Genomic DNA, 12,689 nt, shown 5'->3' with positions numbered 1-12,689 from the left:
ATTTATTTATTTATTTATTTTTTTGAGACAGAGCTTCACTCTGTCATCCAGGTTGGTGTACAGGCATGATCTCGGCTCACTGCAACCTCTGCCTCCTGAGTTCAAGTGATTCTCGTGCCCCAGCCTCCCAAGTAGCTGGGATTGTAAGCATGCACCTCCACACCTGGCTAGTTTTCACATTTTTTAGTAGAAATGGGGTTTCACCATGTTGCTCAGGCTGGTCTTGAACTCCTGGCCTCATGTGATCCGCCTGACTCAGCCTACCTAAGTGCTGAGATTACAGGCGTGAGCCACCATGCCTGGACCTTCCAAATGTTGAAGAGTCATTTAGATTGTCTTTTCTATGAACTTTCTCTTCCTAGTCTTCTCCCATTTTTCTATTGGGTTATTGGTCTTCTTTTTGATTTGTGGGAGCTTTTTACATATGAAGGAGATTAGCTCCTTGTGATGTGAATCATGAATGTTCCCCTAATCTGTCATATGTCTTTTGATTGTGCTTTTGGTAGTTTTTACCATTTTTTTTTTTTTTCATGTAACTGAATTTATCAGTCTTTTCTTTATGGCTTTTGGGTTTTGTGTCAGGATAAAAAGGCCATATTCACTATAGCATTATATGATAATTCTCCCATAGTTTCTTGCTGTCTTTGGAAATAATCCTGGTATAAGTTGTGAATCCAGTTTGCTTTCTGTCTTGTGGATGCTGCCTTTCTAAACAGAATACTAGCAGCCTAAGAGTTAAGACTCAAATGCACATCCTTCCTGTCCCCTCCAGGACAGTGGTTACTCTGGGTTGCATCTGTCCATGGGCCTGTGAAATGGATCTTTTTTTTGTTGTTGTTGCCGAGCCTCACTCTGTTGCCCAGGCTGGAGTGCAGTGGCGCAATCCCATCTCACTGCAACCTCCACCTCCCGAGTTCAAGTGATTCTCATGCCTCAGCCTCCTGAGTAGCTGGGACTACTATAGGCACACGCCACCACCTTGGGCTAATTTTTCTACTTTTAGAAGAGATGGGGTTTCACCATGTTAGCCAGGTTGGTCTCAAACTCCTGGCCTCAAGTGATCTACCTGCCTTGGCCTCCCAAAGTGCTGGGATTACAGATGTGAGCCACCGTGCCAGGTCTGTGGAGCTCTTCTTGTACCTCCTAGCCCCGTTCATGTCTTGCTGTCACTGCTGGACCCACTGTCAGGGTGGGGCCCTAGGCAATGTGCGAAGTCAGCCAGCACCCTCTTGTCCTGGGCAGGATGAGCACCACTTGAGGTCCCCCATGGTCAGCTGGACTTCCCCTTTCTGTTCTTCCTTATCAAGGGAAAAGGGATCAGAAATCTGTTAAATGTGGACGTGAAAGTGTTTCCCTTCTGAAGGGGGAGGCTAGTGAGGGCAGTGCTTAAAGAAATGAATCGCTAATGGAATTTCAAGCAAGAGTGAGGAAAAAGTAGGGCTATTCCTCCAACAGGGGATCCTGGTTGCTTGGTTAGTCAGTTGATAAACACTGTTGCCTGAACACCCACTGTGTTCAGAGCCCTAGCAGATACCCTGGTTGGGGCAGTGCTAAGGATTCTGCCTCCTGGGAGCTCATTTCCTGAGCAGAATTTCCTCTTGGTACCTGGCCTGGCGCCTGGTGCACAGAAGGCATTAGTGCACAGCTGCTGAAGGAATGCATGGTCGAACTCCCCCTGGGCAGTCACTAACTAGCATTAGAATGGGCATGAGACATAGTAGACCTGGATTCATACCCCTGGCCGCTGGAGCCTTGGGGGTGCATTTTAAAGGAGAGATTGATCAGGGTAACGTTTAACCAAATGAATGAAGTGGAGGGGAGGATTTCAGGAACAAAGAACACTTTTTTTTTTTCTTTTATTGTTGTGTCTCTGGCAGTTTTTGGTATCAAGGTGATGCTGGCCTCATAGAATGAGTTAGGGAGGAGTACCTCCTCCTCAATTTTTCTGAATAGTTCCTGTGGGAATGGTACCAGTTCTTCTTCGTACATCTGGTAGAATTTGGCTGTGAATCCATCAGGTCCTGGCCTTTTATTGGTAGGCTATTTATTACTAATTCAGTTTAGGAGCTCATTATTGGTCTCTTCCTGGCTCAGTCATGGGAGGATTGTGTGTCCAGGAATTTATCCATCTCTTAGATTTTGTAGTTTTTGTGTGTAGAAGTGTTTGTAGTAGTTTCTGATGGTTGTTTTTTACTTCTGTGCGGTCATTAGTAACGTTCCTTTAGTCATTTCTAATTGTGTTTATTTCGATCTTCTCTATTAGTTTAGTGGCCTATTTTATTAATTTTTTCAAAAAACCAACTCCTGGATTCATTGATCTTTTGAATGGTTTTTTGTCTTGTTTTTCTTCAGTTCAGCTCTGATTTTTGTCGTTTCTTGTCTCCTGCTAGGCTTGGGGTTGATTTGTTTTTGCTTCTCTATTTCTTTCAATTGTGAAGTTAGGTTGTTAATTTGAGATCTTTCTAACTTTTTGATGTGGGCATTTAATGCTACGAATCTCCCTCTTAACACTACCTTAGCTGTGTCCCAAAGAATCAAAGAACAACTTTCTACCCATCCCTAGAAGTGACTCTCTGGGGCCAGGCGAGAACCTCAGCCTTTTCCCTCAGTTTTTCTCCAGTCCCTTATCCTTTTCATTTACTGATTCAGCCTCCACCCCTAGTCCAGCTCCAACTAGGCCAGAGCTGGTCTCAGAGGTCTGACACAGCCCCTTCTTTGCAAGAGGGAAAACTAAGGCACAGGTCAGGCAAGAGACTTGTTCAGGGTCACAGAGCATGTTGGTGGCTAAGCTGGGACTGGAATGCAGGTTTTTGGTCCCCAAGACTGATCAGCAGCCTGTGCCCTGGGAGTGGGAACAGAGTCAGCCTGGGGGTGCTTGGGGGCTGTGGAGGGGGAGCAGGGTTGGCTGGCAGTCATGCCATTGGGGAACTTCAGCCTTTGCCCCTGCTGGGCAACTTTGCAGGCTATCATCAGGAGATGCAGTGGGGGGCCTGGGTGGGGGCCTGCCCACTCTGCATCTGCCTCTCCCTCTCCCTGGACCCCATGGTTGAACTCTGACCCTGCAGGGCTTCCTCTGACACTAAACCTGACTTCTTGGCCATTTGCCAATTTGTCCTGCAAGCTTGGCCTCTTGGATATCATGACCTGTGCAGACGACCTGGCTATCAGCACCCCCAGTTTACTGATAAGGAAACTGAGGCCAGAGTGTGCAGGCAACTGCCACTCACAGGCCATTGGTAGCAGAGCTGGGATTGGGTGCAGGCATCCTCCCAGAGGCCGAGTGTAGCTGGGAGAGGTGTGCTGTGGCGGGTAAGGCAGGTGTGGTGGGTGCAGCAGGTGCTTCCTGATCTTGAGGGAGGCCCTTTCTTCATCTGCCCTCATCCTTCAGCCGTGGCGCCCTCCTCCCTCACCCATGCCACTCTGCGTGCTTCCCTACCCTGGGCCTGGCGCAGGATTCTGGCTGGCTAACCTTCTTGGCCATTCATGTCACAGGCATTTGCCAGGATCAGCTGCGGGACACACACACAGATCCCACCACGACAGTTTGGCGAGGCAGGGGGCTGGGATGTTGGACCCACAATGGGAAGGCCTTTGGGTAGGGGAGGGGCCTGGGAGAGCAGGGCATGGGGGCCGCAGAGCTCTGGGGACAGGGAGGGTCTGGGGAGGGCTGGGCTTGGGGTGTGGGACCTTGAATACCAGCAGAATTGAATCCCTGGGTTCCATGAGGTTTCCTGGGGGCCTCTTTGGGTCAGGCCTGCACTGGGCAGAGCAGCTGCTGGCTTCATGGAGCTCAGGGTCCCTTGAGAGAGACGCATTAACATGAGACTCCCTTGGCAAATGAAAAATCTGCCTGAGACTCAGCCTACCAGGGGAGCTGAGAGCCGGCAGGCCCGGCGGGGGGGCAAGATGGAGCATGCAGGTTTTTTTTTACCTACAACTGCGTGGCATCCCAGGCAGGGTGTGGGCCCAGAAACCGGAGTGGGGCCTCTTCCCTGGAGGCTTCCATGCCCCCCCCACTCCAAGGTCCCCACTTCCCCTTTTTGAGGCCACCAGGGCCCCACGGCAGCCCTGAGCCTGCTGAGGCTTGGCCGGAGGAAGCCAGTCTGTGGTTTCTGCCAACAGTGGCTGGGTGAGGAAGTGGCTGTCCTGTCTGCATCTGTGAAAGCTGGGGGTTTCTAGAACATACTCTGCACAAGGGCTGTGGTTGTTCTGGGGACACTGCCAGATCAGCTGGACTGGGGAAGGATTTCCCGAGCACCCGGGGACCTGGCCCTGCAGTTGCAGTATGGAATCCCAGTCTTCTGCTTCCAGCAGTTCTTCTGGCTGGAGAACCTGGACCCAGCCAGCCAGTATTTGGTGAGGAGACCACAGTCCTGCCGTAGTTGCAGGATAAGAGGGTGTGTGAGGGGTTGCTCAGAGGGCTTCCTGGAGCAGGAGGCCCTCCTGGAGTTCACTGACCTGAACTTGCTCCTGCAAGGCAGAGGGAAGTAATTCGACAGGGTCCCCTGAGCTCCCCACCTCTTGGTCATAGCTCTGTCCTGGGCCTTGTTTGTGGGGAAAAGGTTGGTGTTTTGGGATATCATGGGATTTCTGGATGCCAGCACCATGAGGCTGATAGGGACCCCAGATATCCTATGTTTAAATTCTAGCTTTTTTTTTTTTTTTCCAGACAGGGTTCTGCTCTGTCACCCAGGCAGGAGTGCAGTGGCATGATCATAGTTCAGTGAATTCAGCCTTGACCTCCTGTGATGGAGGGATGAGCGGGGCTGTCCCCTCTAAGCCCCAGCTCCCTTCTGGAGGACTGCTTGTATCTGCAGCATCACACTGTCACCTCTGTGCTGACTGGGACCCTTCCAGTTGACTCTGAACCCATTGAGGGGCCATGGGTGCTTTTTAGATGCAACAAACTGGGTCCAGAAGCCCGATGTGGACTTTGAGACTCTTGGTTGCGAGTGACAGAAGCTCAAACTAGCTGAAGCTGAAAGAGGCATTGCTTGTCCCATGTGGTTAAATATCTAGAGGTTGCATAAGCTTCAGGCACAGCTGGCTCCTGTGGCCCCAGGAGGTGTTGCCACGCCCCTGTCTTGTGCCAGTTCTCCATGTTGGTGTCATTTTCAGGCGGGCTCTCTCCTTGTGGTGGCTCAGGTGTCTGCTGACAGTGCCAGGTCAGCAACAAAAGAGAACGCTTCTTTCCCTGGGTCAGCAGAAGTCCAAAGACAGCCCTCACGGCCCAGGCCTGTGGCATTGAGGCTTGAGAGGGACTTTGCTGATTGTCTATACCAGGGTCATGTGGCCCCTGAACCAGGGTACTGAGGGTCGGGAGAGGGGACATTGCACAGCAGAAGCATGAAACACCCTCCTCCCATCTGGACACCTTCCCCGCAGGGGAGTCCCCTCCTCTTTAAAATGGGGCTGCTTACCCTGCTGTACCACCGGGCTGGTCGTGAGGTGAGAATAAGTAAGGGCCTCTGGGACTGTAGTCTCCTCAGGAAGAGGGGACTTGATACTTCTGCTCTTGGTGACTTTGGAAGTCAGACAGGACCCATGCAGTGTGGGTGAGGGAGTGACAGGGAGGCAGGGCTTGGCTTGAGCTAAGGGAGGCCTCAGGGCCAGAGAAGTACCCAGTGATGGAGGAGACTGCCCTGAGAGGTGGTGAGCCCCATTGTGGAGGTGTGCACGCTAACAACAGGGTCATTTGTTAGCAAGCAGGTGTGCACTAACAGCAGGGTCATTGAATCCAGGGGGCCCTGCATTGGATGTGTCTCAGACATGGCGGAAGAGTTCCTTTATCCAGGGCCTTGTGGGGAGGCCCTCCCTGTTGCCAACTGAGTTGAGGACTGGTGGAAGAACTGGTGATTGGACAGGAGGCCTTGAAAACTTCCCGGGCAGGGGGTGCCTCTTGGTCTGACTTTGGCAGGGTGGCTCCTAGGGAGGAGCTGGCCTGGGGACATGCCACTGGTGGTGGGTTCCTGGACCCCTCTGGAGACGTGATCAGTGACTTCATTCCCCCCAGGCCTCACGGTGCCCGGCTTGTTCCAGGAGCTGGCCAAGGTCCCTGGATGGGCCGAAGTCCTTGTGCCCGTGCTGTCCACTGTTCACCTGCCCCTGCCTGCCGTTGCCCGGAAAGTGGCCTAATGAGTTCCTTCAGAGGCGTGTTTACCAGGCCTGGGTTCCCACGGGCCCTTGGGGCCCTCTCAGCTGGTTCCTCCCTCTCCTCGTGGTGGCCCAGCCTGGCTTTGTGTGCCTGGAGTGGGTGTGTCCACACACAGTCACACTTGCACTTTCACGCACGTGTCTGGCCGCCTCAGTTCTGGTCTGGGGGCTTTGCCTGGGAGATGGAGCAGCTGTGGGGAGTGGCCTCAGCCCTCTGGTGTTTGGAGCTTCTCAGTCTGGCCGTCCTGGTGCACTGGTGTTTGGCAGCAGGCCAGGGGGCAGGCAAGGTTGCTGTTTGTGTGCTGTGGCATCTGGCTCGGTCCCCCGGGATGTCAGTGGGGAAGCCTGGGCTGAGGAGCCCTGGTTTGGGAGCTGGCAGACCCGGGTTTGCATCCCAGCCCCTCTGTCTGCCAGCGCCAGCAGTGTGATCTTAGGCAACCACTCTGCCTGTCTGGGCTCAGTTCTGCAGGTGTGAAACGGTGGTGCCACCTTGGCCTTTGCCGGTTGTGAAGATGAGAGTGAATGTGTGTGCAGGTGCCGGGGGTGGCAGGAACTGCTGCTGTTATTACTGCAAAGGGCTATTTTGGGGTGGGAGGGGGCTGGATTGAATGTGTCTCAGGCAGGGACCGTATCTCGTTTGGCAAACCCTGCAGCACAGGGTTGGATGTACATGGTTAGCACACAGTAAATGCCTCTTGTGGAATAGACTGGTTAGTTTAGATTTAGAGGTTGTACACTAGTGGGCTGCAATCACTGCAAAATTTGAAATCAGCTGCCAACATTTAAAACTCATTTTACATAGAAATCAGATTTGCAGCCTGTCTGAGCACTTTGGGCACTTTGACAGCCCTGGGCCACACCCCAGAAGGGTTGCCCCTCGTTGAACAGGTGCTAAGGCCTGTAGACACCTGCCCAGGCACTGAAGGAGACAGGGCTCCTCAGCAAATGACCCCTTCTTCCCTCCCCAAATATGTGGTTTTTGCATTTTGTTCCTGGTGTGTGGTGATGGAATAGGAACTTCCAGAGGAAATAGAGCCCGAGGTGGCTCCTGGAATCAAGGTGGCCCCTGGGATCTCATAGTAGCAGGTGTTGAGGTTGGGGGGCTTCCCTTAGACTTGGGGACCCTGGATATTCTGCTTTTTACCTTTGGGGGCTGGGGGCTCGTCTGGCCGCCTTCCCTCCGCTGGACCAGCTGTCCTTTGAAGCTTCCGCTGGTGGCTGGCCATTTGTGCCCCATGACTGCCCTGAGCCGTCCCATGTCTCACAGCCTCCCTGCCGTGAGACAGCCTCTGCCTCTGGCCCTGCTCTGGTTCCAATCCAAGGCAGGCCTGGAGGACACTGGGGGCCTGGATTCTTGGTCCAGGGTGGCCCCTTCATGCAAGGGTCCTGTTGGGACTATGGCAGCTGTCCCCAAGTCCCCATTGCTGTGTGAGGGATTGCACATTTTTGGTAATATTCCTTCCTTTGGAGACTGATGGGGATCACTGGGGAGAGAGAGTCCAGCCTAGCACACAGGAGGCGTAAGGACTGGCAGGCGTAGGTGTGATTCACAAGCCTTTTTGGAATCAATGAATATGCTAAGGAATGAATGGTGCTGGGGAAAGAAGGAGCCCGTATGGGCTGAGCGTGGCAAGCCTGGGGGTCAGCTCACAGTGTGTCACAAAGGGGCCACTGTGTCCCTCTCTGAGACTCAGCTTCCTTTTCTGTGAAGCAAGGCTTGCAGACATCTGAAATTTATGTCAGTGGGCTATTTAAACAAATAAACAAGATTTTTGCGGGCTACAGTGGCTCATGCCTGAAATCTTGACACTTCGGAGGCTGAGGAGGGTAGATTGCTTGAGCCTAGGAGTTCAAGACTAGCTTGGGCAACATGGCGAAACCCCATCTCTACAAAAAATACATGGCCCACTGCAGCCTAAGCCTCCCCAGGCTCAGGTCCCAGCTACACAGGAGGCTGAGGTGGGAGGATTGCCTGAGTCCGGGGAGGTTGAGTCTGCAGCAGGCTATGATCACACCACTTCACTCCAGCCTGGGTGACAGAGTGAGACCCCATCTCAAAGAAAACAAAAAACAAACAAAAACAGAAAGAAAGAAAATGCAAAATGCAGTTTTATGTGAAACTTACTGTAACACAGATGCAGGGGGCTACTCTGGCTGAAGCAGGCATGCCTGAGTCTATGCCCTCCGACCTTCCCTTCCCATCAGGGGCCTGATGCATGTCCCCAAATCTCAGGGCTCCTAGGATCACAGCTTGGAACGCTCTGTGCCTGGAGACATGAGACTCACTGGAAAATGAAGTGAATGTGGTGTTCGCACCAGGACGATGGGGACAGAGCAGAGTCTGGAAACAGACCCCATCTGTATGATCACCTGACTTATGAGAGAGGTGGCTCCACTGAAATTCAGTGAGAGGATTGCTGGTTCACTGAACACTACTGGGATAATTCAATATCCATGTGGAAAAAAGAAATGAACCTTGATCCCTACCTCACACGATACCCAGAGTGAATCAAGATGAATCAGAGACCTTAGTGTGAAAGCAAAACAGAGAAACGTGCAGAGCAGAACTGGCCTGTAGAAGTTTCTGTGATGATAGACATGCTGTATTTTTCTGTGCTGTCTAGTACAGCAGCCGCCAGTCGCATGTGGCCATTGAGTATTTGACTTTTTTTGTTTTTGTTTTTTTTTTGAGATAGAGTCTCACTCCATTGCCCAGGCTGGATGCAATGGCACGATCTCAGCTCATTGCAACCTCTGCCTCCCAGGTTCAAGTCATTCTCCTGCCTCAGCTTCCCAAATAGCTGGGATTACAGGCACACACCACCATGTCTGGCTAAGTTTTGTATTTTTAGTGGAGATGGGGTTTTACCCTGTGGGCCAGGCTGGTCTCGAACTGCTGACCTCAGGTGATCCACCTCCCTCAGTCTCTCAAAGTGCTGGGATTACAGGCATGAGCCACCATGCCTGGCTGGCTGTTGAGTATTTGAAATGTGGCTAGTGTGACTGAGGGTCTGAATTTCTAACTTGATTTTAAATTAATTTAAATTTAATTTAAAATAGTGGCTGGGCATGGTGGCTGTAATCCCAGCACTTTGGGAGGCTGAGGCAGGAGGATAGCTTGAGCCCATGAGTTCAAAATCACCCTGGGCAGCAGGGGGAGACCCTATCTCTACAAAAGAAAATTTAAAAATTAGCTGGAGATGTGGTGGTGCACACCTGTAGTCCCAGCTACTTAGGAGGCTGAGGTGGGAGAATCACTTGAGCCCAGGAGTTTGAGGCTGCAGTGAGCTATGATCATGCCACTGCACTCTAGCCTGGGCAACAGAGTGAGACCCTGTCTTGAAAAAAAAAAGCAGCCTCATGTGGCTAGTGGCTACTATCTTGGACAGTGCAGTTCTAGAAGACACAGGGGACTAGCTTTACAACAACAGGACATAAAAGTTAGGTTAGGGTTAAGATGGATAAATCAAACTTGGTGCTGTGAGGCCTGGGCCCTGCTCTCCCCAGTGCCAGCCCTCCCCTGACTTGGCCCATTAGGTCAAGCTCCTGTCTGCTTCATCTCCGCAGAGCTGAGGAACTGCGTGTGGAGTCAGCCCAGTCTGGATGCACAGGAGGATGCCGGCGGCACAGTGAGTGAGGCCTGGTGCCAGAGCTGTGTGGACCCCTCATTGGCCATGGAGCAGCAGGCTCAGAGGCCCTCTCCCCAGCCCTGCTTGCCTGCCTTGGAGAGGACAGAGGCCTAGGCCCACAGGGGAGGGCGTTGGCAGACAGATGCCCTCCAGGCCCTGGGGCCTCCTTAACGGCCGAGGGTGGAAGATGCCGGCCAAGGGGCGCTACTTCCTCAACGAGGGCGAGGAGGGTCCTGACCAAGATGCGCTCTACGAGAAGTACCGGCTCACCAGCCAGCATGGGCCGCTGCTGCTCACGCTCCTGCTGGTGGCCGCCACTGCCTGCGTGGCCCTCATCGTCATCGCCTTCAGCCAGGGGGTGAGTGAGGGCAGCCCCTGGGCTTCACATCTCAGCCCCAACCTTGGCCAAGCTGCCATCTTCTCTTAGCCTCAGTTTCCTCTTCTGTAAAATGCTATTTTTTTTTTTTTGAGAGTCTCACTCTGTCACCCAGGCTGGAGTGCAGAGGCATGATCTCGGCTCACTGTAACCTCCGTCTCCTGAGCTCAAGCAATTCTCCTGCCTCAGCCTTCTGAGTAGCTCGGATGACAGGTGCGTGCCACCATGCCTAGCTAATTTTTGTATTTTTGGTAGAGATGGGGTTTCACCATGTTGGCTAGGCTGGTCTTGAACTCTTGACCTCAGGTGATCCACCTGCCTCGGCCCCCACAAAGTGCTGGGATTATAGACGTGAGCCACCATGCCCGGCCAATGCTGTGTCTTTTACAACACGTTTAGACTGGTAGAAGACAAGTTTCTAATTTAAAAAAAATGTTTTTGAGACTGGGCCTTGCTGTGTTGCCCAGGTTGGCCTTGAACTCCTGGGTTCAAGTAATCCTCCTGGCTCATCCTCCTGAGTAGCTGGGATTACAAGCATGCATGACCATGCCCAGCCTCTCTAACTTTAATTCAATTTTGAAGTCTGGAGTGGTTTTAGATATTACATTAACTTGTCTGAATAAACTATTCTCATTTTTCTCCATGATGAAATTTGATTCTACTGAAGACCTGGGTCAGGGATGGCCTGCGTATCACTGCCCTCACTTCCTGTACCCATGCAGACATCATTAATCAATCCCTACACTCCACACTGAGCCTGTCTACGTCCTCAGAATCCTCCTTCTATTTTTTATTTTTATTTTTATTTTTTCGTAGAGACATGGCCTCGCTATGTTGCCCAGGCTGGTCTTGAACTCCTGGCCTCAAGCGATCCTCGGCCTCCCAAAGTGTTGGGATTACAGGCATGAGCCACTGTGCCTGACCTCAGAATTCTTTTTAACACAGCCCTCCAGGCTGGCACCACTCATGTCATTTCTGGCCCAGGCACTTGCCTTGGTACAGCCACTAGCTGTGTTCAGCTATTGAGCATTTAAAAAGTGGGTAATGTGACTGAGGAACTGCATTTTTCATCTCCCCTCCCCTCCCATCTCCTTTCCTTTCTTTTGAGACAGAGTTTCGCTCTTGTTGTCCAGGCTGGAGTGCAATGGCACCATCTTGAACTCGCTGCAGCCTCCACCTCCTGGGTTCAAGTGATTCTCCTGCCTCAGCTTCCTGAGTAGCTGCGATTATAGGCGCACGCCACCACACCTGGCTAATTGTTGTATTTTTAGTAAAAACGGGGTTTTGCCATGTTGACCAGGCTGGTCTCGAATTCCTGACCTCAGCTGATCCACCTGCCTCGGCCTCCCAAAGTGCTGGGATTATAGGTGTGAGCCACCATGCCCGGCCCATTTTCTTTTTAGTGAATGTAAATTTGATTAGCAGAGTTCTGGAAGAACACTCGGAAACTCCAGGGTGTTTATACGAGTCAAGTGGCCAGAACCCAGCAGCTGCCAGTGCAGCCTGGATCCATGTGGCTATCAACCACAGGACGCTTGCTACTGTGTGCCAGCCCCCAGATCAGGCCTCTGCCCCCACGGACCTCCTGGATGCTGTGCCCGTCCCGTCCTACCTCTGTGCTGTTGCCCCAGCTCCTCCCCTATGGGATGACTTTTCCTGGTATCCCTCACCAGCCTCTGCTCACTCACTGAGGGCCGGGTGCAGTGTCCTCTTTGGGCAGCTTTCCAGGGCTCTGCCTGTGAACGAGTCCTGCCCTGTGCTTGTGGTATCACTTGTGGCTGTGCACAGAGCACCGTGGGAATCCAGAGAGGAGGCAGGGATGGAGAGTGATGGCATCATGAGCGGGACTGTGGGTGATGCTCTGGTTCCCGAGGTGATGGGAAGGGGGTGGTTGAGGCAGCCTTGGCAGAGGTGACAAAGAAAGGCCAGAAGGTGAGCGGGAACCAGGCGTGGGAGGGCTCATCCACACCCTTCATGTGGAGGAAGCTGTAAGTGAGGCAGCCGGCCCAGCAGGCCTTCTGGAGGAGGTGGCTCTGCACTGGGAAAAGCTGAGGCATTTCTGTCTGTTTGCTCTACCCAGGACCCCTCCAGACACCAGGCCATTCTGGGCATGGCGTTCCTGGCGCTGGCGGTGTTTGCAGCCCTCACTGTGCTGATGTATGTCGAGTGTCTCCTGCGGCGCTGGCTCAGGGCCTTGGCGCTGCTCACTTGGGCCTGCCTGGTAGCCCTGGGCTACGTGCTGGTGTTTAACGCGTGGACGAAGGCGGCCTGTGCGTGGGAGCAGGTAATGGGGACTCTGGACTCCCTGCCGGCTGCGCCCTCAGGAGCTCCCATCCCCGTGGTTGGTGGGCATGCCACAGGCCCTTCCTGCCCCACGCTTGGCTGTGTGTCTAGGATGGCCCCAGGCTGGTTTTGTCCCTGTGAGTTCTCAGCATTGACAGGGCTGAGGTGGGGAGAGTGTCCACTTTGGATGCTGGGCTGCAGCACTTTCTGGTGGCTCCAGTTTGGTTGGAGATGACAGAACTTCAGCT

The 12,689-nt window shown here is 52.9% G+C and overlaps 1 protein-coding gene across 1 annotated transcript in view; it reads left to right on the top strand.

Moving 5' to 3' along the window:
* Positions 1–12,689, top strand: part of ADCY7 (adenylate cyclase 7) — a 58,611-nt gene that overhangs the window by 11,540 nt on the left and 34,382 nt on the right. Inside the window, exons 2-3 of the mRNA XM_011988657.1 lie at positions 9,721–10,140; positions 12,239–12,442. Of these exons, the coding sequence (XP_011844047.1) occupies positions 9,925–10,140; positions 12,239–12,442 (420 nt within the window). The 5' untranslated portion in view covers positions 9,721–9,924. The remainder of the gene's footprint in view (positions 1–9,720; positions 10,141–12,238; positions 12,443–12,689) is intronic.

The sequence above is a fragment of the Mandrillus leucophaeus genome, unplaced genomic scaffold (genome assembly GCF_000951045.1).
Source record: "Mandrillus leucophaeus isolate KB7577 unplaced genomic scaffold, Mleu.le_1.0 Scaffold333, whole genome shotgun sequence".
Taxonomy (NCBI): domain Eukaryota; kingdom Metazoa; phylum Chordata; class Mammalia; order Primates; family Cercopithecidae; genus Mandrillus; species Mandrillus leucophaeus.
Note: the sequence above shows the minus strand (reverse complement) of the source record. Positions and strands in the feature narration are given on the sequence as shown.